Source organism: Apiospora aurea (genome assembly GCF_038362705.1).
Source record: "Apiospora aurea strain CBS 24483 chromosome Unknown utg000001l_segment0_segment0, whole genome shotgun sequence".
Classification (NCBI taxonomy): domain Eukaryota; kingdom Fungi; phylum Ascomycota; class Sordariomycetes; order Amphisphaeriales; family Apiosporaceae; genus Apiospora; species Apiospora aurea.
In genome coordinates, this window is record NW_027117388.1 from 3,610,185 (window position 1) to 3,637,263 (window position 27,079).

Genomic DNA, 27,079 nt, shown 5'->3' on the forward strand with positions numbered 1-27,079 from the left:
GCACGAGAAGGCAACGGCCTCGTCAGATTGGCGTGCAAATAGTGGTATCGTGGTCAAACTCCTGAACTCCGGTTCCCTGTCGGTCGTATTCCGAAAACGTCACTATCACGTCATTACGACCGCCTCAGGCTCTGCCTCAGAGAAGTGCACTCGTATCATGGAATGGCTTCGCTTCAGAACAGCGGCTTCGCCCAGCTGCTCCCTGCGCTTCTGGTTTCTCCGGGCGCGGGCCTCGCTCTCTTCGCGCTTTTTGTATTCCGAAAGCTGCTGACGGCGCTTCTGTTTGCGTGCATAGGCAACGGCGGCGGTGGGTTTGAAGCCAATGCCGTTCAGTCCGGTCCCGTCATCATCCTTATCCTCTGCGTCGTACACGGTGATCTCGTCCTCGTGCCAAGTAAGGGCGGCCCGGATAGGATCAACCACAGTAGGTTCCTCTTCTATGCTGGCCTGGACTGCCTTCCGTCGAGACGAAGATAAAGGAGGTGACCCCACCCTTCTTCTGCTGCGCGACTTGGAATCAGCAAGGCGGTTGATGGAAGGATAGGACTTTTTCAGCGGTCCAGAACTTCCGTACTTGGCCTTCACAATTCCCGGGTCAACACCCTGGAATGTCAGCCTCCCATTGCCGTCAACCCCCACCGGGCCTGCTGGGTCTGCAGTTTCGCTGCCGGTGGTCCCGAAAGCTGCAACAGTGTCGCAATCTGGCAGCTTCACTCGCTTACGCGAGGCATCACCATCGTCGTCCAAGTCCATTTGTTGATCGTTACTGCTGCTCATATTGTTGTTGCTGGTACCCCTTGCACTGTCGAAGTCGAATACTCCAAGCTCTGTTGCAAAACACGTTCGTCCAGGCTCAGGTTGTTGGAGTTCGCTCTGTTTTGCAGCTGGGCTGGCGCTACTGCTGCCGTTGCTTTTACCGTCTTCGCTGCCGTCCGCGCCCGCCGTAGTAATGCTAGGCTTAGATTGGGTTGATGCGCCGACCCCACCCCCGCTTTCGCTTTCCACCAACGCCAAATCGCGGAATTGGTGAGCAACCTTTGTCCTGGGACTGCTATTGCCGTCCTCGGGTTTAGATGGCAGAAGTTTCGGGGCCTCAAATGAAAAGACCATTTTGGTGATGTAAGGGTATGTGCTGGCAGTTGAGCCGGCTGCGGAAGCCAGGCGTTGCTCGTTGGCAACATCATCTCTCTTGCGTTTCGGGGTGGACTGCAAGCCCGGGGGTGTGCCGCCTGAGCCCGCCATAATAACGGAGCTGGGTGGCTGCAGCTCAATTCAAGGATAGATATCGATTTTTGAATGAATATGGGGTAGAGCTGGAATCCCAAGGCCTAGGCTCGTTCTCTGTGTCCAAAATGCAGGGAGCGGTAGGACTGTTCGAGAATGATGGCCAGGAGTGTTGTTGCTCAATGAAGAAGTGAACCGCAGGAATCGGAGCTGAAAGTACGGCTGTGTTAGGTATGTGTGTATGCCACTTCGGATATTGACAGATGGTAGGTAGGCAGGTTGGCTGGCTAGGAGGTATGTAGGTAAAAGTGGAGGATCCCCAGGGGGTTGTTCGTCAGATGCATGCGTGGGCAGTCATTTGGCAAATCAGAGCGGGAAGTCGCAGCTGCCAAATAGTATGGTGATCTCGGTATTCGTACTTACCTCCCTGGGTAGGACCTTCGGGGAAACAGTCCAGACAAACCAGTTGGCCTGTCCTGGATCCGTGTGCGGCGTAATTGGTGGGTTTGATACACCCAAACTCGAGTCAACGGACTATGATGGATTGTCGAAGGGTCCCGTGCTGCTGCGGGTGATTGTTTGATCCCTGTTCTGGAACGGCGGTCGGAGCAGAAGCCCAGAGTAGCGGTTGGGCGATCGAGTTGTGGTTGTGGTTGTGGTTGTGGTTATTATGATGTATGTCTGTAGCCACATACGAAGGCCATCCACGTGCAGAGAATACCCAACGGTATGGTATGTCTTGACAGCTGCAACACATCACGGTTCCTGCGGCACGATTACGACGGGTTCGAAAGCCTTACTAAAACTTACTTAGTGTCGAGGTCTGTCCGATTACATTCACCGCATTGAAAGCCCCCCCTATTGTCTGACATCATCCACCGAATTGCCGTTAGATGACGGCTGAAAAGGGCACACAAGCGAAACCTAACTTCTCGCAAGCATCCAGTAAACTTTGATGAGGGTAGAGGGAGCTTCATAACCACGATCTGTCGGTTTGAGAAGAGCTCCTGCCAGCCATCGCTTCTCAGGATGGAGACAGAAAATGTCGATCTTGGACGAACACGCGGAACGTAAGAAAGCAGCTAGATAATCGTATCCGCTCAAGTAAAACCGATGTCCTGTCTATGCCGCGATACCTTCCGGCGCCTATGCATTTCCTTGCTCAGTTCTAGTCCAGCCACATCAACATATGCTCCATGCTGCCATGCCTTGCAACGATCTGATGTTCCAATTTACCCCCCATTTGAACCCCCCAACTTCTGGGCTTCCTTCCCATCTCCAAATTACCCCGCCTAACCCCACCACGATCGCCAGCAAGCTGTCAAGGCAGGAGCTGTGCAAATAGCCTGAATTGCTTGCGTCGTCGTCATGGGATTCTCTTCTCCTCTGAATTGCCACGACCATCATACGAGATGCGTTATTTCCTTTGCTAGATGACAAACCTGACAAATATATATCTATGGCCAGAACCTCCCAAACTTGAAACCATCGTATCAACTGCCACCTCGAAGCTCCTTCCCACCCTAGTAACACTTGCTTGCATTGGCACAGTTTAACGATTGGCAGCCGGTGACCGAAAGAGAAAACGAGCAACCATGGCTTCCGAGATCGAGTTCCTGCCCCTGGGCGCCATCATCAAGACCCTCAAGGTCGACGGCACCAACATCGTCCAGGGCTTCCCGACGCAGGAGCTCTACGTCTCGCACAACGAGCCCTTCTTCGGCGAGACGATTGGGCGCGTCGCGAACCGCGTGAGCGGCGCGAAGCTCAACTCCCTCAACGGCGGGCAGTCCTACCCGCTCAAGGCCAACGACGCGCCCAACAGCCTGCACGGCGGCGACAAAGGCTGGGGCAAGCGGGTGTGGGAGGGCCCTACGCCCGTCGGCCTGCGCGAGATCCCCGGCGTCCAGCTCGACGAGGGCGGCGAGAGTGTCCAGTTCCGGCTGCGCAGCGAGGACGGCGACATGGGCTACCCCGGCGAGGTCCTCGCCACCGTCACCTACACGACCGGCATCCAGAAGGTCGCCGGCGGCAAGAGCGCCACCGTGCTGGGCATGGAGTACGAGGCTGAGCTCGTGGGCGGCGCGGAGGAGACCGCCATCAACATGACGAACCACTCGTGCGTACCGGATCCACATGTTCATGTCGCATACCTCATACCTACGGATTGCTATGCTAACCTTGACTGCCGCCTACGTATCCAGATACTTCAACCTTTCCGGAGATCCCAAGATCGATAACACCGAAGTCCAGCTATGCACAGGATCCTACCTCCCCGTTGACGACGGCGGCATCCCGACCGGCGGCCCCACGACCTTCCCCAAGGTCAAGACCGACTCTAAATTCGTCCTCGGTGTTACCGACCCGGACATTGACGACTGCTTCGTCGTCGACCCGTCCGCCTCCCCGAGCTCCGTCCCGATCGACACCCGATCCCGATCCCTGACCAAGCTCATCTCGGCGCGTCACACCGGCAGCAAGATCAACCTCGAGGTCCTCAGCACCGAGCCCGCGTTCCAGTTCTACACCGGCAAGTACATCAATGTGCCCGAGGTCGCCGGTGTGCCCGCGCGCACCGCCCGAAGCGCCTTCTGCGTCGAGCCCAGCCGTTACGTGAACGCCTGCAACGTCGAGGAGTGGAAGAACCAGCAGCTGCTGAAGAAGGGCGAAAAGTACGGCTGCAGAAACGTATACCGCGCGTGGAGGGATTAAGAAGTTACGAAGTAGCAAGAAATGCTAGCATACTTCAATTCAGGTCTATCCCAAAATAAGTTCAGTTGTATAAGTCTTCCTCGTCCTCGTCGGCCTCTTTGATTGGTGCTGCAGGGGCCTTGGCTTCCTGCTTCCTCCATAAGCCAGCAAGAAAATCATTCGTGCTGGCTTCCTCAATGCCTTTGTCTTCCCGCTTTCGAAGGAAACGCGGGAATCGTAAGCTGAGGCCTCGATCCTGACTCACTAGACCAATGGCCGCTGTGTATACCGGAGATAATGTGATGTCTGCGAATGCCATTTCCCACACCTCCTGTGGTTCAAACCACACGTCCGGATGGCCGCCGCTATACTCGACAAAGTTCGGTTTTGTCTTGCGGGTATTCTTGTGCTTCCCCTCACCCTGCTCGCCCAAGTCATCATCGCTGTCGCCTCCTTTTGGTTCCTCTTTTTCTTCGTCTTCAGCCTCCCCAGACCCGTCGTCGTAGAACTTCCTATTGGCCTTGTAGAATGTATCTGTGAAACCACTCATGCATTTACACACGGCCTCCAAAGTACCCGTTTCCTCATTGCGTACGGCCATAAGAATGGGCGACCACCATTTCGCCTTGCGGCCGGATCCGTGCCACGCGGCCACGGGGATCAAGTCAAGCGTGTCGAAAGAAGCACTGTAGTCCTTCTTCACTTTGAGCCAGGAGTCTAGGCGCTTGTCGGGCTCATACGTGGCCAGCAGCGGCTTGCGACGCGAGAATGGCTTCTTCTCGCTGGCGGCATCGCTAGCTTTCCCCTTCTCCTTTCCTTTCCCTTTCGTCCGGCTCTTCGACTTTGACGGTGTCGGGGGTGCACTCGCGGCGGAACCATCCTCTTGAGCTCCATCTTGCGCATCGACTCCTGGTGCTGGGACATCTGTGAGGTTGTCGAGAATCTTGACCATGATTCCCTCGCATTTCGACTCTGTCGCAGATTTGAAGAACTCCAACACGGTCTCGGAATCCTGGGAATTCGCATCGATGCTTTTGACCCACGTAAAATGGTGCGGTATCTCGATGAAAAGCGACTTGAGCAGCTCCCGTCTTTCGCGAAACGGCCTGTCGAGGAGAGGCTGTCCGTTCAGGTACATGAGATCAAAGGCGAACAGACACACATTGATGGTGATCTCGCCAATGGCGACGTCCTTGCGCGCCCGATTCGTGAGGGTCTGAAAGTTCTTCAACTCGCCATTTTGCCGGTCCACGGCAACGACTTCGCCCTCCATGATGAAGCTGCTGACGCCTTCGCCGCGGATCTTGGGTACTAGGTCCACTAGATCGGGGTACTTGTCTGTCATGACTTCCAAGTGTCTTGAGAATATCGAAACATTTCCATTCTCGTCGCAGTGCACCTGCGCTCGTTGTCCGTCATACTTGTATTCGCAGGCAAAGCCGCGGCCCTGTAGCTTGGTAAGCATCTCAGAGAGGTCGCGGGTGATGCTTCCCAGCATAGGCCTCAAGGGGATGTGCAAGGTCAAGTCGCAGCGGATGAGCAGTTCGTCGCAGACTCCAATCTCCAGCAAGATTGGTACAAGGTCATTGTAATTCGGTCGGCGCGCAAAACAAGCCTTGACGATCTCTTCTGGCCTACTCCAGACTTCGGCCAGTTCATCCTTCTTCAGCTTTGACAGCTCTGTCACGGACCGTAAGGGGAAATCTGTATCGGTTGGTCGCGATAGTAGAAACGCCCTCGATAACGCGATCAGCATAGTCGTCTTCACAGCGCCGATACGAAGGTGCTGACAAAGAGTGCGGACAACATATCGAGACTCTTCGCCGCCACGTGCATCCTGTAGAAGTCTATCGACTATGCGCTGCTTGACTTCACCACTCCCTTGGCCCTGGCTGGTGGCGATTTTGACGAGCGACTGGTAGACGCTTTTGATGGTGAGAGGTTTGGGTTTGCGAAGAGTGAAGCTCTGTTTCTTCTTAGCCTCGAATGCGACATCGCCAGCATCTCCGTATTTATCATATATGGCCTTCAAGGACCTCTGATCCAAACCGCAGACCTGCTTCAGCGCTTTGGAGATAGCCGATCCACCCAAGCCCAGCTCTAAGGAGATGTACGGGGGTGATATCGAGTTGGTCGCCAACCACACCTGCATTAATGTCAGCACCGGTACCCAATCAGTAGTTTCGGATATATAATATATGACCGAGATGTACTCACGGCCGGGAGCAAGCTGCTGGGATCAGCTTCTATGATGACCCTCAAGCAGTTGACCAGGGTATCTACGATCTTGATGCGACTTGTAGTGCCGTTTATCAGTATGAAACAGCGAGTCAAAAGCGCGTATGACGCATCACCCCCCTCCGATCCCCAGTGGCTTTGCAGCAACGGCACGTATTTTGAAGGCTCGAAAGTCAAAGGGCTCTCATCAAAAGGGATGGACTCAGATACAGTATCCACAGATGCCGCGACTGACTGAAGCGACAAAGTCCCCTTCTGGTCTTGATCTGATGCAACGGCAGGCGTGACCTCACGACGCGGCACAGGTTCTACCGTTCTGTCGGCCTCTGTCCCCGGGGCCCGAGGAGGCTCTGGCTGTGGTGGTGTAGCTTCTGGGTTCACGGGATCTGCGCCATCCCGTGCGCGTTGCGCATCTTCCTGGTCAAACTGAGCCTGCAATTTCCGGGCCAGTTCCAAGTCGCTCGACTCATGATCTGGCCGTGTATCCTCTTCAGCTTCAGGCCAATCAATCGCTGGCTGCTCTGCAGCGCTGGTTTGTTTCTGCTTGGTGAAGAAGTATTCCAGTCCTCTCGAAGGCAAGGGTGGTTGCTGCTTTCCATCACTGTTCAGCTTTCTCTTTTTCGCTGGGCTTGGCATAATGGTGGCTGCGGCTGCGCCTGTTCCCGCATTTGCGACACAGACTACACGTATATCAAACTGGGTATTTGATTGAGGTGAATGGTTTCCGTAATCGCATCGTCTATGAGATCCAGGCAGCTTTGAACCCGTTGCTCGGTGACAACGAGACGTGCACGAATATCGATGATGCAACCGAGGCTGGGCTGGCAAATCGCATTATGCATATGAGCGGTATATTCATTTAATGAATTAGCTATCGCCGCCTTTACCTAAGGCCTTCAAGAGTACGTTCTTTTGCAAGGCACATACAATACGACCGATCAAACGTTTCTTTTGATGAGATTTTGGCTCATCCAACCCTGGCAAGCGGATTGCGTGAAACATTCCCTAACCTCGGCCCATTCTGTGAGCTTTACTTTGTGATACAGACATCTCACTCTTGCATGATCGGTTATGAAAGTCTTAGAATTCAGGAGAACATCATCCCTCGTATTTTCCGAGACGTAGCATGAATGAGCTGGAAGAAGAAATCTTCGTCAAGAGAAACACCAGAACTCAGGGCCATGCCTTCTAATCAAAGACCGTACTGGTGACAATCATGCACCGAAACATTATCCAGGAATTCCACCAAGAGAAAAGACCAAAACTCCCGAAACCACTGCAGATACCACAGAGCCCCCCCGAGTCAAACACGCAACCTGTTGAAGGTAGATTGCAGCTAACGGCGATTGATCCAATGCTCAGTTTGCGTAGCCGAGTCGATTATAGCCATATTTGCTTAAGGAGCGCAGGTGGCACCCTCAGAGTCGTCCATGCTGCACTGCCAGCCGTTGGCGCAGATGGAGGAGGTGACCCAGCTGCCGTTGTTGCAGACCTGGACGGTCGAGGTGCCGTTCATGGTCCTGTGTATCGGTCTGTATTAGTGACTCATTCATAACAAGTAGTAGGCATCGCTGCTTTTCTGAACGGCTCAGAGGTTACTCACTTTCCGCACTGGTAGGTACCGCCATTGCAGACGGCGCCCGAAGCGACCGGGGCGGGAGGAGTAGACTGGTTGCCCTGCGCGGCAGCGACGGTGGCGATGGTGGCGATGACGATGCTGGTGAACTGCATTTTGGATTGACTGAGGAGGATTTCTGAGAGAAAACTAAGAATGATTGGCAATGAAGCGAGGATGAAGCGAGAGATGATTGAGTGAATGAGGCTGTTGATGATGCTGAAGCGGATGCTCGAAAGAAGTTCAATTCCATCGACCAGATACCGGATTATATATCCATCTCATCGTCGTATGAAGGAGACGTCGAAACGTTTTCGTCCCGCACGAATGCACGCACTCTGCAAGGAAAACGGTCAACGAAGGTCACGATTTCTGTGGTCACGACTCGACATATCCCCATGTGCCGAACTGATTGTCTGGCAACTTTGATATCCCGCCGGCAGCATGCATCGGGGCTATACTAAGTCGACCTTAAAAACCGTCGTTTCTTACCAGACATAGAGTTCTGTCAAAGTCAAGCCTAATTCCGAGTCAGTCGTTCCTGGGTCTGAACAGCAGTCACGAGAGACCGAGACAACGAATTACCACCAATGCTTCCAGAGACTGGATCCAACTTTGTGCGTCTGCATATCAAGTGAAATAGGGATTCCGGCATGAGTGACATTCATCCCACGATTTGCACATATGTAAGATTGAGTTTGGTTAGTGGCGGGATGGCATTGGTCGTGTTGAACGTTCAACTGAGGCTAACATGCCATCGCACGTTTTTAGCTACCTACGCAGTTTGAGGCTTGAGCATCTTGAAAGGTAGAGGATGAAAGTTGAGGGCACCACGGGCATTAGCTCTAACGGCGCCTTGAGGCTCTATGGGCGTTCTAATACAAACGATATCCAAAGTCGACTCAACCCTGTCCACGCGCCGAGCCTAGAGGCTTTTGATCAGCTTCTGCCACAGAGTTTGCCGCCCATCTAGTTCCCCTTCGGCCAACTCTTTCGCCTCTTCGAGATCACGGCGCCGACCCGACTGCAGGTCAATCTCGTCGAGTCGCCAATACCGAGTCTTGCGGACAACCTTGTACCCAAAGTAGATGATGGGGAAGAGGGGCAACAAGATGTAGGCATCGACGAAGTTGCCAGCATTGAAGGGGCTGAACGTCGTCCAGCCTTGGACGAGGGCCAAGAAGATGTTGGCGCCGAGCCCAAAATACGCATTCCACGGATAGGCCCACGAGACGAACGGCAGGTCCTCGACGCGGTAGCCCTGCAACTGCCACGCTTTGCGGAAGCGGATGTGGATGAAGGAGATGGAGCCCCAGACCAGGAACGCCGAGACGCCGCTAAGGTTGACGATGTACTGGTAAGCTTCGCCGGCGCCCGTGGAAATGTTCATGAGCGACAGCGCGCCCGACGCGTTGGTGAAGATGATGGCGGCCCAGGGCACGCCGCGCCTGTTTGTTTTGCCCAGGATCCGCGGCGCCTTGCCGTCCTGCGCCATGAACAGGAGCGTGCGCGAGCCGACGTAGATGGAGCTGTTGACGGCCGACAGGCACGTCACCAGGATGAAGGCGTTGATCAGGTGCACGCCACCCTCCCAGCCGGCCTGCTGGATCGCGACCGTCATGGGGCTCTTGAGCGCGCGGCTGCCGCCGTTGACGAGGCCCTCGGCGTTGGAGGGGCAGGTGAGGCCGAAGAAGAAGGCGGAGCCCATGTAGATGAAGACGATGCGCCAGAAGACCTGGCGGATGGCCAGGGGGATCGCCACCCGCGGGTTCTTCGTCTCGGTGGCCGCGACCGCGACGGATTCCACGCCGGCGTAGAAGGTCGAGCAGAACACGAAGACGGCGGCTACCCCACGAAAGCCCCCCACGAACGGCCCAGGATCATGCCAATAGCGAAAACCTACGGCGTCGGCCCCCTTAACGCCCCCAGCGGCATAACTTCAAGGCGTGTGTCAGTTGCGTGCCGAGAATTGGGTGGTGGCTGGATGTACGAACATGATTGCGAAGATGAAGAACGTCGTGAGACCGACAAGTTTGATCAGTGCTAACCAGAACTCGGCCTCGCCAAACGTCTCGACTCCGAGCAGCTGAAAGCCCAGGAACAGGAACTGCAGTCCAAGTCAGTACGCCGCCCAAGTAGGTTATGGACAGGCGAGCATCGGTACATACCCATAAGATGAGGAACCAGCCCCAGACCGGAACGCGATCGCTCCAGAACACCAACACGCTCGTGATCGCATTGTACTCGTTGGAGAGCACTGCAACCCATATGATAAAGTAGTTCCATCCGACAGCGACGCCAAATGCTTTGTCAACGAAACGGTCGGCCAGTTTGGTGAATGCGCCACCGCTGGGGTACAGAGTTGTCAACTCTCCAAGACTCTGCATGATGCTAGTCATGTTGTCAGCGCCATTGTCATACCCGGGGATGAAGTGAGGGCCATGAATAAGGTCTTACCTAAAGGCAACCATGCCGATGATGCCAAACCCGATCAGCAAGGACGCCGGACCACCACTCGACAGCGCGCCTCCAGCCCCGACGAGCAGGCCGGGGCCGATGATGCCGGCCAAAGCCATCATGCTCAGATGTCTTGTCTTCAGCCCTCGCTTGACTCCACTGTCGGGGTCAATGGCCCGGAAGTCATCGCTGGCGTCACCTTCACCTGGTGCCACATCGGCCATCGGCTCCACCGTGCCGTCCTTCTTGGGGCTGTACATCCTGAGAGTATATCCGTCCGGGTTCAAACACGGAGATTTTCCAGGAAAGGCTGGCTGAGATAGACACGACGAGGGATCAACCGCAGAGAGAAAGCATCTCAACGGAAACTTGTAAAAGCTCGTCGTGGGCACGTTAGCCGATGGACATGGATGATATCGAGTCTGCCTTTTTCTTCCCTCCCAACCTCATTTCGGTGGGGGTCGCCGCTCGGTGAGGACCCCTGAGGGTCTCGATTTCTGGAGCAAATGGCTCAAAGCGGTTTGCAGAGAGTAACCATGAACCATGACGTGATCGCCGGGGCCCCGCAACTTGACCGATGTCCCCATTGTGATTGGCTTTTCACGGCAGTGCCAAGGAAACGCCCGTCTTTAAACTCGAAGCGGCATCGCTGTGGATGGTGTGAATGGGTGCGCAAGACTGGGAGGTGTCCACGGTAGGCGGCGAGAGAGATAAGATGGGGGCTGATGATTTGCAATTGCGCCATGCAGCTCACGGCATGAGCAAGTAACCGTAAGCCGAAGCCCTCGAGTCATCCATGGTCAGCAATGGATTTCTAGCGTATATATACATAATTTCCATCAAACCAATATGTGCCAATTGAATTTGAATGTGTCAAAACTCGGTATTCCGACTCCTCTTTTTCATGGGAAATGTCGATGTGACCTGAAGAAGACGGCATCTGCAGCACGCAGCAAATCAAAGCGCGTAATCGGAAAGGAAAGACAGCCGGCTGCGTGTGATATCTATCTGCCAGGTACTAGGTTACCTATAATCTGCATCTGCATCTGCACGTCAACTGACACAAACCCTCCGTTGGGTGAACCCGACTGCCGGGCCAAACGCCGTGAGCGGCATTACCATTCTCCAACCCGCCATTGCGTATGCCATCCCCCGTGTGTTATTGCATGTCACAATAGCCCCGACGGCGGTATCTCCGATCTTTCGGCTTCCAGGCCTGTGTGATACGCAATGCGTAGTAGACGTAGTAGACACGCATGGCAGCCTCGAGAAAAAGCAAATTCCAGTGTTTTAGACCCCGAGGCAACGAGGCAAGCTGAAAGGCCGCCTAGAAGTAGGATAGAGCTTCCGCGTCGCCGAGTATGTATTTGAGTCCGGTCTATTTCCTCGAAGTCCGCAGTGCACGTAACTGCCTCGAGGGGCCTAGGCTTCGAGCTTGCCAAAGCCGCCTTGGTCGCTGGACACGCCGTGATAGCCTGCCGCAGATCCGGCACGAGAAGGGATGATTGATACTGCGCATGAGATTACCCAGCTGGGCGGCACGTGGGTGCACATCGACATAGGTAGCGAGACCCTCGAGTCGATTGGCGCCTACGCTGCCACCAAGTATGCCCTCGAAGGTCAGTGCCCCCCCCCAATGACCATAAGCGCGCATCGCATCGCGAGTGACAGAGAAGCAAGGCGCCGACACTCGCGTCCGCAGGAATGACCGAAGCCCTTCACGCCGAGCTCATACCCTTTGGCATCCGTGTTCTCCTCGTCGAGCCGGGCGCCATGGACACCCGCTTCACCGCCACCAGCCGCGGCAACTGCACCGTGGAGACCCTCTTCAGTAACAGCTACCAGGGCTCGCTCGCGGAAAGGGCCGTACGCCACTTGACGGACGTGCCGGCCTACACGGCCCATGCCGGCAGTGCCGAAAAGGCCGCACTGCACATCGTCGAGGCCGTGGATGGCACTGGTACGTTGGGAAGGCAGGCAGGCCGTCGGGCTCCGCCTCCCCTTGGGCAAGGATACGCTCGAAGGCTTGAGGTCGAAGGGTAAGCAGCTGAGTGGACTGGCGGAGAACCTCGGGGAAATCACGGTGAGTATCGCTTGAACTAATCAATGGTCATGCATTCTCATTAGCAGTTTATCCCCAAGTATTTTTTCCCAATGGCCTCGCGTACGTTGTGCTGATGATACTATGACGCCTCTTGCTCATACCAGAGCACAGGTGTATCCCGCTCAGACCTCGCAATAGTCTTCCAGCCGGATAACTTCTTATTATCCCAATTGATGGCGTCGCAGCTGATGGTGCCCTCAAATTTGCGACAGTCGTTGCCGGAGAAGACGAGGTACCCAGTACCAGATCTCTCAGCCGCTCCGTCGTCAGTTTGGGGTTCATGGCCATGAAACCTCAACCAGAACTTGGGCGATCTGAAGCTGTTCTTCTCGAAGGTCTCAAATCGGCCCTGTTGTTGCTCTTCAAGTGACTCGCGCTCCACACCTGTATCAACAAGCTGGGTGTCTGTCCCAGCACTTGTAATACTCGAAACAATGCTGTCGCCGTCAATCTGATTTCCTTCGACATCTCCGTTTGAACCAGGCTCTCGGGCAGAATCCCCATTGGCATCCCCGAAATCGTCAATAATCCTGCTTAGCGCTTTCCTGCTGCCGGCCATCAATAACGTGGCCGTCACTGCCCCCTTCCAAGTGCAAATCCCCAATAACGCCTTCACCATCCATCGTGAGTCGAAGGATCTCTAGTGTCGACGAAGACGCATTCTTCCCCTTTCCAAGCTTGACTTCGTAGGTCCCAAAGCTCTTGCGCACGTCGAACACACCGTGAGCCTTGTCGCCTGCTTTCGATTTCCCGGCGCGGCCTCCGACGCGGTTATGGATGTGCCGCGACGACAAGACTGCATCTTCCCAATCGTCCATATTGTGTGCTATCTTGTGTGTTTTGGGAGCTTGCTCAATTGCCCAAGAATACGGCCGTTCTCTTAGCTTCTTGTCTTGGACAACGCAAAATCATTGACGTCATCAACCGCCATGGTGAGCTTTAACGAAGCTAGCCACTCAATTCGAGCTCTACGACCCAAGCGACGTTTTTTTTTTTTCCTTTTCGTCATGTCTCATTATGGATGCATTGACCAGTAAAATTTCATCTCTCGCGCATGAACGAAGCTGCAGCCTCTGATGATGCGGGAAGGTTTCGTGGGTGGCATCACGTATCCGATCTCGGCCCCCTTCCGACCATGCCACAGCCTGCGCACCGTACCCCTCGTGTATATGACCGGAGCAGTGAAAACGAGGCTTCGTTCTTCGGATGGCCCGCCACAGATGCGAGCAGCCTCGGTGCTCCTGTTTGCCATTTGTATCAAGGGTGCAATCTGCGCTGTCGGGTAGCTGGAAGCTCGACGGAATCTTTGGAGGGCGTGAGTCATGACGATATCGACACCGGCGGGGATGGGATTATTCGCTTGGCCTCCGCCATTGAACCGGTCTTCGTCGGGCGTGTACGCAGACGCATAGACCGAAAAGACGGCGCCGGATTGGAGCGTGAACCGATGTACTCCTTCCTCCAGATAGTGGATGCCCCTGTCGCGGCCACTCCGCCTAACTTCGAGCGCCTTGCGTGGCTCGTCCGGGTCGTCGTCTTCGTCTAGATTGGCAAGCCACCAGCTGCTGTCGAGTTCGAGGTCGTGGTTCCCGGCAATGACGAGCTTCAGCTCGGCATCAATCTGTGGGAGCGAGGACATGGCCGAACGATAGTTGCTGAGCCCACCGGCCATGGTCATATCTTCGCAGTGAAGGACTACGTCTACGGTTGGGAGGCTCGTAGGGTCTGGAAAGCTGCTATTATGCGTGTCTGACAGTATGAGAAATCGTATGGCGGGGGCCATTGTCGTTGCAGCTTGTGGGTGGTTTGGAGATGCGTGGATTTTGTGGTAGCTTATTGTCCGGGATAGTGAAGCCGGGTTGGTACGCTTGTCAACTACGTTAATGGAAGTTGGAATTTTAGATTTGAGGGAACGGGAGATCTAGTTATGGTTACCAATGTATGTTTTCCTTGACAGTTTGGTGTACCATGGGCTACATCTCTATCTAATCATTGTCTTGGATTTCCTGGTACGACTCGAACTTTAGATGCCGCCGCCATCGCCCCTTTCTTCCACACATACTGATACCTGTGGATACTGAAGGGTATAGACCTTTATCTCAAGTGTATACTTAAGCAAGTATGTTTTCCGTTACGAGTCATTGCTTTATTGCATTCCCTTCGTTATTGGAGGTTACGCGGTTCGGTACCGTCTTTAGGGTGGCCAGTTTATGACCAAAGAACTCAGGAATAGCTACAAGTAAGATTTTGATTTTTTAAACATGGATCTAGATAAAATTTGCCGCTTGAGGAAACTGTGGAACTCCAGGCTGGTCATTGCTCTCGTAGGGGCACCCATGCATACTCTTGGGCTTGCTGAAGTTCGGTACGCTGCTCTCGTAACCCATAGCCCTCGCGGCCCGATTGCACAGCCACCCCTTTGAGTTACGATAGAAACTTGGAAGCGGTGCTGGAGGATGGATTGGGGAGTCGGTTACGTCGTTACCGAAAGAAGAGACACTCATGTCGCGTCGAGACGGCGTGTAGGTGCCCAAGTCGCCCCCTGACATGCGCAAGGAATTCTTTCGTACCGTGATGAAGACGGGGCGGAATAGCGGGAGACAGGCTATTGCGTAAGTGTCAGTCGCCGTAACATACGCTCTGTTAATTACTGCACATGACTAACCTGAGACCACGGACAGGTTCACCTCAACGGTAGCCCATAACATGATGTTTGCCATATTCCAAGGTATATCCTTAGATGAGGAGTTGATCTCCTTGGCCAAGACGACGACAGTAAGGGATGCAGCGCAGACCCTAACCAATGTGTGAGCAGGCTGTTATTGAAGGTATACAAAGAAACGTAAGCTTACAAGATACCAAAGCCGAACAAGGAACATGTGCCAATCTTCTGCTTCGTCGAAAACTGCTGTAGCTTGCGGATCTCGACGACAGGGAGCACAATGATGACCACATCGAGTACAAAGTGTGCCAACGTGGACCAGAAGATGTACTCGGAGTCACTGATCAAGCACGTAGCGTCCTCAACAGTTTTATCCCAAAAGGCGTGCACCGGGACACAGTGAAATATCGTAATGAAGGTCTGAGACGTTGATCAGTATCGTTGCCTCGTGAGAGCCATGCGAGTGTTTACTCACCCTTGCCAGCAGCCACACACCGCTCAGTATGGCCAGAATGATGATGGGCCATCTTATGGACGACGTATTGAACACGCGCCAGTAAAAGGCCAGAATCGCGAACTTGATGAGAGTAATGGAGTACGTAAAAGCAAGCTGGAGGAAGAAGGTAAAGAGATCGGAGGTCCGCAAGGCAACACCTTCTGGATCTTTGACCATATCAATATGCCGCCCTAACCCGCTGTTGATCCCTATCGGACATGGTTAGTATAGATAGGTACGACAAGAGCAGTGGTGTGTAGGTAGGTATGACTTCTTACATAGCAATATGAGTGCCCCCCATGCCGTAGCAAAGAACTATCTCCAGATACCAGTCAGTTGGTCGTGAACCTTAGTGAAAGTCAGCGCGAAGAGGTCGAATAAACTCACATAAGCACCCATGCAGAACTAGTCATCCCACCACAGATCAACTTTGGTGATCTTTCTGGCCGGTAGCCGAAGCCCAAGGGCGCATGTGGCAAGCGAGAAGGTCACACCCAACGCGATCATGATCTCGAGTTGTTTTGTTGCCATAGCCAAGTTGTCATACGGTCGACTTCTGGAGTCATCAAGGCGGCTTTGGGGGAGAACAGAGCTTAGCAGAACAGAAGACGATATGGAGTGGTGGTGGATTTGATATCTGTGTTGGGCGTAGCCTTGAATACGATCCGTCCATCCCGACCGTGTATCATAGTAGTGACGCCAAGTTGGCTCGCTCAAAGTTCAGTAGCAGACACTGACCAAGACTCGATGCTAAAAGCTGCGAAACATCCCCGCGGCACCAAAACTCGAGGGGGTAATGGCAGCAGTCAGGCGCCAGTGGGAGGTGTGCTTGGCTGCCTCACGCTACACCGTTTGCGACCGTCACAGTCAGGTACACTCTCTCGTTGCGCCATGCTCTTGTACTGAATTTGTTACCGTTCTCCCCTTCAGAAAGAGATATTAAAACGAAGGGCAAGAAAAGTTCGTTTCCTCCGTGATCATCGGCAAGACTGAATGCAATACTGACTCTGTAACAGGGCAGCCTGTTGCTCACCTCGCTTACCTGACCCTGCGAGCAGGGAGATCTGGGACCCGGCCCCAATGGAGTAGCCGAAAACGGACAGGGGATCCTATAAACGGAAGAAGCCGGTACTATGCGCGGCAAAGAACATAAATTCTCATTTTGGCTACTCTCAACCAGCGTGGTTCAGTTCGCCGTCATCCAGACGCGCGAATGATTCGGTCGAGGCTCGCGCTTGATACGCGCAGTGTGTCAGTAAGACATGCCCTACACTAGGCTAACTCAGCCTGTACAGGACAAGCTTCGGTGCTGTTGATATATCAGTGGTTCTATATAGTGAGCAGAGCCCATCATTCCCCATGCCGTGGAAATGAGCATAAATCGACGACAACGGACAGGCCCCTTCGTTGCCACATATGGTTCACGAGGTGGGACTGTGGTCTGCATCAACCAGAATGCTGCTGCGTGTTCGGATAACGCGAGCTTTTCGCGCTGAATCTAACCATAACGTACCACGTGGTATCCCAAAGTCTTTGGGTCGTTTTTCTTTCCTTTTCGGGCTCCGGGCCGTATTACACGGGCTGCCACGACATTTGTTGCTGACTCCGGGCGTTGGCCGTCGGAAGAGGAACAATGAACGCGCATCGCGAATGTGAAAACACTAGCGGCAACACCATTACGAAGTTAAGAGCGTCGAAGATGGGATGAGACTCGATTGGCTGTCCAGCTGATCAGATAGGCTGGGACGGTGGTTGCAGTAAATACTGTGTGGATTATCGCTAAGCTTTAGGTATTTACTGTGTGAAATCAAGATCGTCATCCATCTAGGCTGCCCCCCTTCGCCTGAAGCTAGCGCAGAGGCTAACTCGGAGAACCCCATCTCCAAAATCTCCAAAAGATCGCAGCTAATTTTCGGGCCGCCCACCCCCACTAACCGTCCAGCCGTCCGTCATTACATCGACACCAACGCGCGCCGTTGCTGCTTGACACCCTACTAGTATCAAAGCCCGGCGTCGCAATAAATCCAAACGACATGATTCGCCCCCAGCCCCAAGAAGTCGAGCTGCTCATCCTGGGCGCGGGCTGGACCTCGACCTTCCTGCTGCCCATCCTGGAGAAGCAGGGGATCCAGTACGCCGCCACGACGACCGACGGCCGCGACGGCACCATCCCCTTCCGCTTCGACCCGGACTCGGACGACGAGGGCCAGTTCAAGCGCCTGCCCAGCGCCACGACGGTCCTCATCACCTTCCCGCTCAAGAACAAGGGGCCCGCCGCCCGCCTGACGCAGCTGTACGCCAGCACGCACCAGACCACCCAAAAGAAAAAGCCCCACTTCATCCAGCTCGGCGTCACGAGCATCTGGAAGGGCACCGACGGCTGGCAGGACGAGTCCTCCCCCTACGACCAGTCCGACGTGCGCGGCATCGCCGAGGACGAGCTGATGGCCGTCGCCGACGGCGCCGTCCTGGACCTCTCGGGCCTGTACGGCGGGTCGCGGCAGCCGCGACACTGGGTCGACCGCGTCGTCCAGACCAAGGAGGACCTGCGGGCCAAGGGCGCCGTGCACCTGGTCCACGGCCAGGACGTGGCGCGCGCCATCGTCGCGCTGCACCGCCACTTCACGCCCGGCCGGCGCTGGATCATTTGCGACATGCACATCTACGACTGGTGGGACCTGATCGAGGACTGGGCCATCAGCGCCCTCGCCGCGGCCGTGGCCGACCCCGCCAGCGTGTCCGAGGCCGAGGTCGCGAAGCAGAACCGGCTCTTGACCTGGGTCGGCGAGCTCATGCAGGAGGAGGGCGTCAAGGCGTTGCCGCGGGACAGCGCCCGCCTGGGTCGCGTCCTTGACGGTCGCGCTTTCTGGAAGGAGATGGGGATCATGCCGGTTTGCGGTCGCGTTCGGTAAAATTGAAAAAGGGAACAAATAGTCAAGTGTATATATATCGACTCCATATCCAACTCGCTCATACACGCGTCTGTGCGACACAAACATACATAACATCCCGAGTACATACTACTCCTTAAAAATAAGTTCGTCCCACAACTCGTTCGAAAACCGATTCTTCAGCTCCTCCAGCGTCCAATTCTGCCCCTTCCCGATCTCGGCCAGGGCCGCCCGGAACTTGGGGATCTGGTCCTTGTAGGCGACCGTCTTGAGGTACCTGCGCGCGTCCATGCCGCCGAGCTGGAACCCGTCCCACTCCTTGGCCCAGTGCGGGCGCACGTTGAGCTTGGCGCGGTCGCGGTCGGTGTAGGACATCCAGATATCGGACATGCGCTGCACGTAGCCGGCCCACTCGCCGTCGTGCGCCGCGTCCGGCACGGTCAGGACCTCGATGCTGGCGGTGCCCCAGGTGTTGCCGTGCTGCGGCGCCATGAGCATGTTGCTGCCGCCCATGATGCGCATCTCGAGGGTGAGCCTCATGGGCGCGGTGCCGTCTTCGTTGTAGATGTCGTAGACCAGGTTGATGGCGTCCCACCAGGCGCGCTTCACCACGGTGAAGTCGGGTCGGTCCTGGTCGTCTTCGCGCGCCGGGATCGGGATCTGGAACTCGATGTCGCGGACCCGCATGTTCTGGATGCCGCGTTGGAAGTGAAGCGCGTTGGGCAGGGGCGTCACGATGATCGGCTCCTTGTCCTCGCCCGCCTTGGGCTCGAGACTGGCCATGCCGTTGATGGCTAGCAGCTGTGCCTGCCACGAGCCCGGGATCTTGCTGAACAGCTTGCTGCTCGTCATGATGTGGCCCAGCCAGCCCTGGACCCACTGCAGGAAGACGGTGGCCTGGTCCGGGTACTCAGGCCAGATTTTGACGTCCGATTTCACCTCCTCGACGGTGTTCCACGTATTGACCCAGGCCTTCTGCTGGTAGGGGAACCAGAACCATTCGCTGTAGTAGTCATTTTCGGCCCGGCTCTCGAAATCGGCGTCAGCCTCCTGCAACTGCGTATCCGCATCGGCCTCGTCGAACCACTCGGCTCTTAGCGCCTCGGGGATGTCTTTCTTGTTCACCGGCGGAATGGCCAAGCCAATGTCCTTCTTCCGCGGCTTCAACACGGCGTAGGTCATGGCGTCCAGCTCGAAGGTGATGTGCGTGACGACACCCAGCAGGCCGAAGCAGCCTGCTGCCGCCTTGATCAGTTCCGGGTCGTCGACCATCCGCAGCTCCCCATGGCAGTCTACATACTCGATGCGGCGCACGAGGTCCGAGCACGTCTGGTGCCTGCGCCCGGCGCCGTGGCAGATCGGACCGTTGACGCCGCCGATGGTGACTTCGACGAGGATGACATCGACGGGCAGGGCCCAGGTCTTGTTCGCAAGGGCCCAGCGGCGGAAGTCCTCGTTAGTTACACCGGCGCCAATACGGCACAATCGCTTTTTGGGCCCCAGCTCCTCCTTCAGCTCAATGGTCTTGAACTCCGACATGCCTGGTACCATCGCTCCAGTGAAGTCGCCAGGTTCTAGGCTCATTGGGTCGGGCATGGACGTGACCTGGGTCAGGCCGACGAAGGAGACCAGCACGTTGTTGTCCTGGCTGAAGATGGGGGACCAGCTGTGACGGTAGCCGGCGCAGCGCACACGCAGGTTGTTGGATGCCGCCCAGCGAACGAGGTTCTGCACACCTAGGACTGTGGTCGGGACGAACGTGTACTGGGGTGTGTTTGTCACGGTTTGCCCCCAGTTCTGGAATTCAATCTGGGTAGGGACCTGGGATTATCGCGTTAGCTAGATGGCCTGGGTGCCGCACGCTTCAGTGTTGCTCACCAATTTCTTTGACTTGGCTTCATCTTCCCATATCTCCAGTGAGCTCGGTGGCTGTGTCCTGTCTCTGAAGTAGCTCGTAACGAGGCCCTTGACGTTGAGTATCTTGAGGAGTATGTTCTTCAGCACCGCAAATAGCGACTGCTTAACAGCAGAAGTCTGTGCCTCCTTAGCGGCAGCGGGGTGGTGTATGGTGTGACTGCCAGGGAATTTGATGTCTTTCCTGCCTACCACTTCCTCTGCTGTATCCCCATCCAAGAAGGCTTGAATCTGGTTCCTCAACTCGGGCGACTCGATATTCTGAAGTGCCAACTTGAACGTCAGCGTGTGGCGAAGTGCCTTCAGGATACCCCTGATCTGAACTTGAGGATCGAAGTCATTTTGTAGGACTGGATCGAGCACTTCGTGCTTCAACGTGTCCGGGTCGACATGTGATCTGTACCTGCTCTCGCCAATGTGATCACGAATATCTTGGAGAATGCGATTGCGCTGGAGCTCCCCGACGCCCAGGGATCGTCTTCTGGCGCCCGCAGCGGCGGCGGATGACAACGAACTCGACGGTGGCATGGTAGTGGTTGCTTATGATCAGCAATAGCCAAACACCCACGACCCCCATCCTCACCCACGCCGGCCATGGGCTCCCTCATATATAGATAGGGCGGAATGCCAGTCTGCCCTGCCTCGATCCTATGGTCGGTTCTCGAGGTGGGTTGCAATATGATTGCTGACAGCCATTGGGCTTACCTCTGCTGATCTGATTGGGCTGGCAGGGGACCCGACGCTGCCGCCTCGGGAGCTGAACCAGTACGATGCCGGGATACCTCCCACCGCGAAGCGATTGGACAATGCGCCCGAAGCGACACAATGGGACGCAATTCATCATATGTCTTTTTCGTGTCGAGCAGGCTCCTCGAGGGGGGATGAGCTGCATCATTCTGCCACAATGCCAATTGCCGTTTCATTCAATGCGACGTTCGGTTGATGCTGATTGATGGCACCGTCAGGCAGACTGCAAGGCATTGGGACCATTGCGCAAAACCCTGGGCCGGCCCCCAAGAAAAGCAAAAGGACGTTGCGGAAGGTCGAACGAGGAAAAAAAGGAAAGAAGAGTGGATAATGTTTGCTCGCTCGAGTCCAACATCAGCCCAGCGCTTAATGGCCTTCAGGCCTCATTGGCGAATTGGGGGCTTCTGCAGCTGAGCCCCTCGGAACTAGACTCCCCCACGAACCTGTAGGTAAGATTTCGTCATCGCCAGGGGATTCTTTAGGGGCTGAGCTGAGACTTGTTATCGTGTGATGGGTGGTATTAGGCAAATTAGGCAAACACGGAGAGGTGAGAACCTGTTGGTCAATTCGCGCTCACCGAGGACTTCTGACCCGCGACCAACCGATTGGCGGCCTTCCGCATCTCACCAGAGTAAGCAAGTCTTCGCCGGCGACTTGATCCACGCGCTTTCAATTCATGATGCCTGCCATTCCGTACAGCGTCGTACAGTTCCTTTCGATCTTGTGCCCGCACGTGACCTCAGAGTGGGCGCCCGTCTTTGGTTTGATGTGCCCGTGGACAAGCAGCTGGCAGTGGCTGGGTATCATGGTGGCCTTGATGCGGCGGACGAGGAGGATGCACGTCTCGTCGGCTCAGTCATGCAGGGCCAAATGCACGTACTAAGTGCCCGCGCCTCTCATGGGCTGTTCGACGTAGGAGGATGTAGCCTACGCGTATAGACCAGGCCCGCACTTCACCTTTCCAAACACCCCATGGTCGCGGTGTGAAATATCATCTGACGGAGAATTTCTTCGTCAAATTCCATTTCTGCAGCGAGGTCCGAGATCCCTTGCGGTTCGTCCCCCTGGCCGACCACAGCTCTCCAAATGCCGGTGTCAACACTGAAACACAAGGCCATGACTCCTTATCGTCGAACTGAACACCAAAAAGGGGTTGGAAGACTCAACTAACTTGTAGTCTTTGTTGGTAGGCATTGGGTCTACATATAATCACTTTACATGCAGTATTTGGCACTCCTTTAACACCTGAGAACAATCTCAAGACCCAGCATCGATCTTACCCCATTAATCGTGTAAGTATACTCGCGATTTATTGGAAGAAATGCTTACTGACTGTCGGCAGGAATTTGTTACTGTCTCGTAATCGTGTAACGCTTCCTTACGACAGTTGTGCCTGATACTGGCAAGGCCCTGACATCGAGCGATCTCCCGAATCGTGGGTTTCGGCCAAGGAACCCATGGGACCGGATCACCTTCGCGGAGGTCATGTCTACCACCGGCCCCTTCACGTTCAGGAGGATCTTCATAGAATATTCCACCAGCATCACCGGTATCTTCCACATAGGAAACCAGTTGAAGAACCTACAAGCGCTGAATCTTATTGGGGACGTGCTGGTCTCTTCTCTGTTGGCTGCTTGGCAAAAAACCCTGTCCCCGAGAAGAGCGACTCCAAACTGTTGGTAGAGCATTGGTCTGTCGGTTCTTGGAGGCAGGGGGATGGAACACCGGTGTTTAAGAGACAGAGGTTATACAGGAGTGTGGCAGATGTACATTTCATAGAAGCAGCCAAGATGCTCACCGCCATCGACCGAATCTACATCATGCTGTTAGATGAAAGTCGCCATATCCTCATCCAATAAGAGAAGCTACAATGCAACATCCCGGTCTCTGTTACATTATCCCTGGCTCTAGACTTTGTAACCTTTGGCAAAGGACAGTGCTTCAGCATCTAAGGGGATGAGCGTCTTGCACTTCCACCACTCATGCAAATATCACCATCTTTTCTCACTCATTTCGCGCTTGGACAAGAAAAGTCAAAGATTCGTAGAATAATGAGGTATTTGTAGATTCCGAGTGCCGAGCCAACATCAGGGACTACTGCGATACGTCGCATGAGTTCCGCCAAGAAAAGAGATCCCTCCGAAATTAGAAAATCTTCATTGGCCCCCGTCAAGCGCAACACGACGGCCCTGTTTGATTTCGGGTAGGTGCTGGGGAGAGACGCCGCCTGAGCCCTGTGTGTTGCAAGATGTAGTACGACCCGGCCCGTTGGTCGCGAGGAGACCCAACATCTCCCTCTTTCCCACCTGGCAACACCATGGATGATATTTTCCCCAAGGGATCAAATCTCCCACGCTAACGTTATGGCAAAAATTGTTTGTTTGGCTGCACACCTCAGCTTCCAACTCTGTCTATATCATATTCTGCAGACCCCTTGGTCAGCTTGGGCGATATGGCTATGCCGTCACTCAGGGATCATTCTCTGTTGTTATTGGTGTTATTCATGTTCCCCATCCACGCCTTGGGTGCTGCGAAGTGTTTTTACCCCGAGGCAAGGACGCCTTGGGCGATGCACCATGTAATCCTGAGCTGGATACCAGTCCCTGCTGCGGCGGCGGGTATGGCATGGTCTGTCTAGAGAACGGCTTGTGCCTGGGACCCAAGACCAACATTGTTCGAGGTTCTTGCACCGACGCGAATTGGGGACCTGGATGTTCGCGACTCTGCTTAGGTATGCACACCCTCCTCTCCATGAATATCGGGTCGAGAAGCCGCCGACCCTGGTTGCGCTGCGCTGCCTTCAGAGGAAATGGAGGTCCGACTAGCCAATGCACTGGGTGCTAACAACTCAATTGACAAAGGGGGCAGTATGGGCGGACCGGACCTGATCTCGTGCGCGAACTCTACAGGCAGCGAGGGTTCATACTGCTGCGACCACTTGTCGAACTGCTGCGATACAGGCGTCGGTCGCTTCCAGATACAGCGGCCGCGGCCAACGGCGTCTTGGAACACACAGGCTTCGCGATTCGAGCTTGTCGCCCAATCTTCCACATCCAGCAGCGCCGCTACCTCGGCGGCAAACCCCACAACATCATCCAATAGTCCCGGTACCCAGGGCGATCCGGCACCAACCGCCGCCGACGCGACCCCACAATCGACGGAGAGGCCCGCCGAGGAACAGCAAGGGCTTGCCTCGTCGACCGCAGCCGGCATCGGTATAGGAGTCCGGATTGGTTTTAGCGCTTTGGCAGTCTTCGGGTACATGGCGTTGAAGAGATACCGGAGCAACAAGGCAATCTCCAACACACAGGCCGCTCCTACTGGGGGAGACCCTATCGAGGTAGACGGCAGTGCACAGCATAAATATGACACGGGCAACTGGGGGTTTTCAACATCTGCTCAAGAGCTCCACGGTCAACAGAGGCCGCAAGAGTTGCATGACCAATATCGGCACGAGCTGCCTGAACAGTATCGACCGCAGGAGTTGCCTGGAGATTCCTACAGGGGCTGATTTTCCCGTTGGGCGTTGGGGGATATTTATGCTGAAGCTCTCTCCATTTGATTTACATAATACATTGTAGCATAAGTAGATATACTTAAATTAAATTACGTTAAAGCTAGGCCTTAACGCTCACAGCCCGAAGGTCTTGTAGTGACTTCCTCACGGCCAAGAACGAGACCAAGAGCGCGAGGCCGCCCAGAGCGGTTCCCATGGCCCACGAGGCCTTCAGACCGACGGCGTAAGCCTGGAGTACGCGGTCCAGCTCCTCGCCGCGGAATGCGCCGCGGATCCCGGTGGCGCCCACCGCCAGCACGTCGGAGGGCTCCAGATCGGGTACCAGCCGGCCCAGCGCCCAGATGAAGCTGTTGGTGAGCACGGCCTCCGTCGCCGCCACCCAGAGGGCCCCCGTCACCAGCTGGAAGAACATGACGATGGCGGTCACCAGGGCAATGTCCTGGGGCGCCACAATCGTCTGGGTTACCGTGACGGGTATCTGGATGCTGCATCCGACGCCGAAACCCATGAGCAGTTGGTATCCCACTATTTGGCCGATGGACGTGTCTTGATCAAAGGTGTAAATCAAACCGGCACCGAGCGTGACGAAGGCACCCCCAGGGCCAGGTACCATTGGTAGTGGCCAAAGTGCGCCAGAAGGTGGCCGCTGAGCCAGGTAGTTAGGGAGCTCATGAAGATCATCGGAAGGTTAAGGATACCACTGAATGTAGGTGTATAGCCCCTGACCACTTGGAAGTACTGGGGTAAATTGTACAAGGTGGCGAAGTTGGCGGCGTTGAGGCTTGCTAAGGAGTCAGCACTACTACTTACCTAAGTAGGGTAAGACGGGCATGTATGGGATTGGATCCGACGACTTACAAAAATATGAAGCAGTATAAGGGGAAGATGGCCCTGTGCTTCAAGAATCGAGGTGCTAGAATGGCATTGTCTTCGGAACGCCATTGCACGATAGCGAATAGAACCAGCATAACGACAAAGCCGACAAGCGTGCCGATCACCGGCGAAGAAGACCACGGATCGATTGCCCCGGCACGCTGCATGGACACGGTAAAGCAGATGGTCCATCCAAGAGACAGTGCGATACCTGGAAGGTCCAAGGCCACAAGCAACTTTTTCGGGCTGATGGGTACCGGTTGGATCGTTGCTGGTAAGAAAATCATGAGTAAGATCATAGCAACACCACCGATCGGGAGATTGATATAAAAGCTGAAGGAGTTTTGTTTTTGTTAGCCTCATCATTACTTTTTCAACAAAGGGCCAAGAGGGTTATGCAAGGAGTTATGACGTACGCCCATCGCCAGGTCACCTTGTCAGCAAATACACCTCCAAGAAGGGGTCCCACTACACTGGCGACGCTCCAGACCGCGCCCACGAGCCCGAAGTAGGACGGTGCCTTGGCCGGGGGGACGATGGACACGATGATGTTGTAGATGCCGCCGGTAACCCCTGCGCCGCCGAGGCCGGCTACAGCACGGCCGACAATCAGGGCGATGCTACTGGGTGCCGCGCCTATATCGTGATACGTTAGAACACTCTTTGATTTTCATCCTGCCTATTGCCGCCTGTCGGGGGTTGGCGACCCCAAGGTCAAAGTCATACCGCATACCACGCTGCCTACTTCGAAGATGACGATGGTCGTGAAGAAGACGAGTTTCTGGTTGAAGTGTGTGTAGGCCCTTCCCCAAAACGACTGGAATACAGCCAAGGTGATGAAGAAAGCAGCAGCATACCAGCCGATGTCTGCGATGGACTAGAGCTGCCTGTTAATACTCCTAGGCGCCTGTAAATACTGGGAGTGCTCGCAAGGGAAGCTCACATTAAACTCGTCGGTGATCTTGGGAATGACTGTCGCCACAATGGTCTGAGGCCGAGGTACACCACACGAGACATGTCAACACCATGCCGGGTAGCGGCGGCCAGCAGGCCATGGGATTAGGGGGGGATTGTATCGTACCATGTCAAGAGCCACCTGCGGGAGGGGAAGGGAGGGAAATGTGTCAGCATCGTTCTGAAGTGTTCGGCAAGCCGCACTACTGAATATGTACTCACTAGAAAGATGCTGAGAAGAAGAGCAGAAATAATGGCAATAAGTCGCGGGCCGGCAGGATGGTCCATTTTTTTCGTAATGACTTCACCTTCCTGTAAATGTGCAGCTCTTTCCGATGTCCCACCGTCACCGTTCGAGTGGCCAGCCTCTACTTTGACGGGACCTTCCCCCGCAGCGGGTGTCGCATCTTGGTCGTATGGTGATGGCATGGCGCGGCGCACGAGGGCCCAGAGCTGTAAGCACACAATGAAGCACGTTGATGTTGACTCGTGGTCGTGGTTTGTTTTCAAACCTGGGGCTCGATAGAGAGGACGGGGGAAAGGAAGACGCGGGTCGCGTTTTGGGAGACCGGAGTTGCTACATCATTTACTCGGACTCCGTACCTTGCAGGGGGGCCGGCCGTCGTGGATAATTGGCCGAGTGATTGATTAGTGATTGGCTGACCGCGATATGCTACGCTTACGGTAGCTATGGAC

General features: G+C 55.1%; 13 protein-coding genes across 13 annotated transcripts; 4 read left to right on the plus strand and 9 right to left on the minus strand.

Annotated features, from left to right (window-relative positions):
• Positions 1-105: 105 nt before the first annotated feature.
• Positions 106-1,242, minus strand: PG986_001119 (uncharacterized protein; the record flags this gene model as incomplete). Its single annotated transcript, XM_066837341.1, has 1 exon — positions 106-1,242. One exon carries the CDS (start codon positions 1,240-1,242, stop codon positions 106-108), a length of 1,137 nt encoding a protein of 378 aa, XP_066706234.1.
• Positions 1,243-2,819: 1,577 nt separating this feature from the next.
• Positions 2,820-3,936, plus strand: PG986_001120 (putative carbohydrate binding protein; the record flags this gene model as incomplete). Its single annotated transcript, XM_066837342.1, has 2 exons — positions 2,820-3,343; positions 3,429-3,936. The coding sequence occupies 2 exons, from the start codon at positions 2,820-2,822 to the stop codon at positions 3,934-3,936; spliced, it is 1,032 nt and encodes a 343-aa protein (XP_066706235.1).
• Positions 3,937-3,997: 61 nt separating this feature from the next.
• On the minus strand, positions 3,998-6,789 carry PG986_001121 (uncharacterized protein; the record flags this gene model as incomplete). Its single annotated transcript, XM_066837343.1, has 2 exons — positions 3,998-6,061; positions 6,133-6,789. 2 exons carry the CDS (start codon positions 6,787-6,789, stop codon positions 3,998-4,000), a joined length of 2,721 nt encoding a protein of 906 aa, XP_066706236.1.
• Positions 6,790-7,549: 760 nt separating this feature from the next.
• Positions 7,550-7,884, minus strand: PG986_001122 (uncharacterized protein; the record flags this gene model as incomplete). Its single annotated transcript, XM_066837344.1, has 2 exons — positions 7,550-7,673; positions 7,757-7,884. The coding sequence occupies 2 exons, from the start codon at positions 7,882-7,884 to the stop codon at positions 7,550-7,552; spliced, it is 252 nt and encodes an 83-aa protein (XP_066706237.1).
• An 809-nt stretch (positions 7,885-8,693) lies between these two features.
• PG986_001123 (amino acid permease) lies at positions 8,694-10,485 on the minus strand (the record flags this gene model as incomplete). The annotated part of the gene is made up of 4 exons (XM_066837345.1): positions 8,694-9,705; positions 9,763-9,875; positions 9,937-10,159; positions 10,226-10,485. The coding sequence occupies 4 exons, from the start codon at positions 10,483-10,485 to the stop codon at positions 8,694-8,696; spliced, it is 1,608 nt and encodes a 535-aa protein (XP_066706238.1).
• A 1,241-nt stretch (positions 10,486-11,726) lies between these two features.
• PG986_001124 (uncharacterized protein) lies at positions 11,727-12,268 on the plus strand (the record flags this gene model as incomplete). Its single annotated transcript, XM_066837346.1, has 2 exons — positions 11,727-11,844; positions 11,928-12,268. 2 exons carry the CDS (start codon positions 11,727-11,729, stop codon positions 12,266-12,268), a joined length of 459 nt encoding a protein of 152 aa, XP_066706239.1.
• Positions 12,269-12,408: 140 nt separating this feature from the next.
• Positions 12,409-13,147, minus strand: PG986_001125 (uncharacterized protein; the record flags this gene model as incomplete). Its single annotated transcript, XM_066837347.1, has 2 exons — positions 12,409-12,713; positions 13,051-13,147. The coding sequence occupies 2 exons, from the start codon at positions 13,145-13,147 to the stop codon at positions 12,409-12,411; spliced, it is 402 nt and encodes a 133-aa protein (XP_066706240.1).
• A 197-nt stretch (positions 13,148-13,344) lies between these two features.
• Positions 13,345-14,001, minus strand: PG986_001126 (uncharacterized protein; the record flags this gene model as incomplete). The annotated part of the gene is made up of 1 exon (XM_066837348.1): positions 13,345-14,001. The coding sequence occupies one exon, from the start codon at positions 13,999-14,001 to the stop codon at positions 13,345-13,347; it is 657 nt and encodes a 218-aa protein (XP_066706241.1).
• A 641-nt stretch (positions 14,002-14,642) lies between these two features.
• On the minus strand, positions 14,643-15,886 carry PG986_001127 (L-fucose permease; the record flags this gene model as incomplete). Its single annotated transcript, XM_066837349.1, has 5 exons — positions 14,643-14,746; positions 14,995-15,125; positions 15,182-15,411; positions 15,467-15,696; positions 15,817-15,886. The coding sequence occupies 5 exons, from the start codon at positions 15,884-15,886 to the stop codon at positions 14,643-14,645; spliced, it is 765 nt and encodes a 254-aa protein (XP_066706242.1).
• A 1,634-nt stretch (positions 15,887-17,520) lies between these two features.
• PG986_001128 (uncharacterized protein) lies at positions 17,521-18,399 on the plus strand (the record flags this gene model as incomplete). The annotated part of the gene is made up of 1 exon (XM_066837350.1): positions 17,521-18,399. One exon carries the CDS (start codon positions 17,521-17,523, stop codon positions 18,397-18,399), a length of 879 nt encoding a protein of 292 aa, XP_066706243.1.
• Positions 18,400-18,507: 108 nt separating this feature from the next.
• PG986_001129 (uncharacterized protein) lies at positions 18,508-20,820 on the minus strand (the record flags this gene model as incomplete). Its single annotated transcript, XM_066837351.1, has 2 exons — positions 18,508-20,199; positions 20,257-20,820. The coding sequence occupies 2 exons, from the start codon at positions 20,818-20,820 to the stop codon at positions 18,508-18,510; spliced, it is 2,256 nt and encodes a 751-aa protein (XP_066706244.1).
• Positions 20,821-23,150: 2,330 nt separating this feature from the next.
• PG986_001130 (uncharacterized protein) lies at positions 23,151-24,550 on the plus strand (the record flags this gene model as incomplete). Its single annotated transcript, XM_066837352.1, has 3 exons — positions 23,151-23,242; positions 23,469-23,770; positions 23,901-24,550. 3 exons carry the CDS (start codon positions 23,151-23,153, stop codon positions 24,548-24,550), a joined length of 1,044 nt encoding a protein of 347 aa, XP_066706245.1.
• Positions 24,551-24,656: 106 nt separating this feature from the next.
• On the minus strand, positions 24,657-26,812 carry PG986_001131 (efflux pump antibiotic resistance protein; the record flags this gene model as incomplete). Its single annotated transcript, XM_066837353.1, has 8 exons — positions 24,657-25,202; positions 25,283-25,355; positions 25,415-25,762; positions 25,846-26,065; positions 26,156-26,306; positions 26,373-26,417; positions 26,511-26,564; positions 26,606-26,812. 8 exons carry the CDS (start codon positions 26,810-26,812, stop codon positions 24,657-24,659), a joined length of 1,644 nt encoding a protein of 547 aa, XP_066706246.1.
• Between the last annotated feature and the right edge of the window lie 267 nt (positions 26,813-27,079).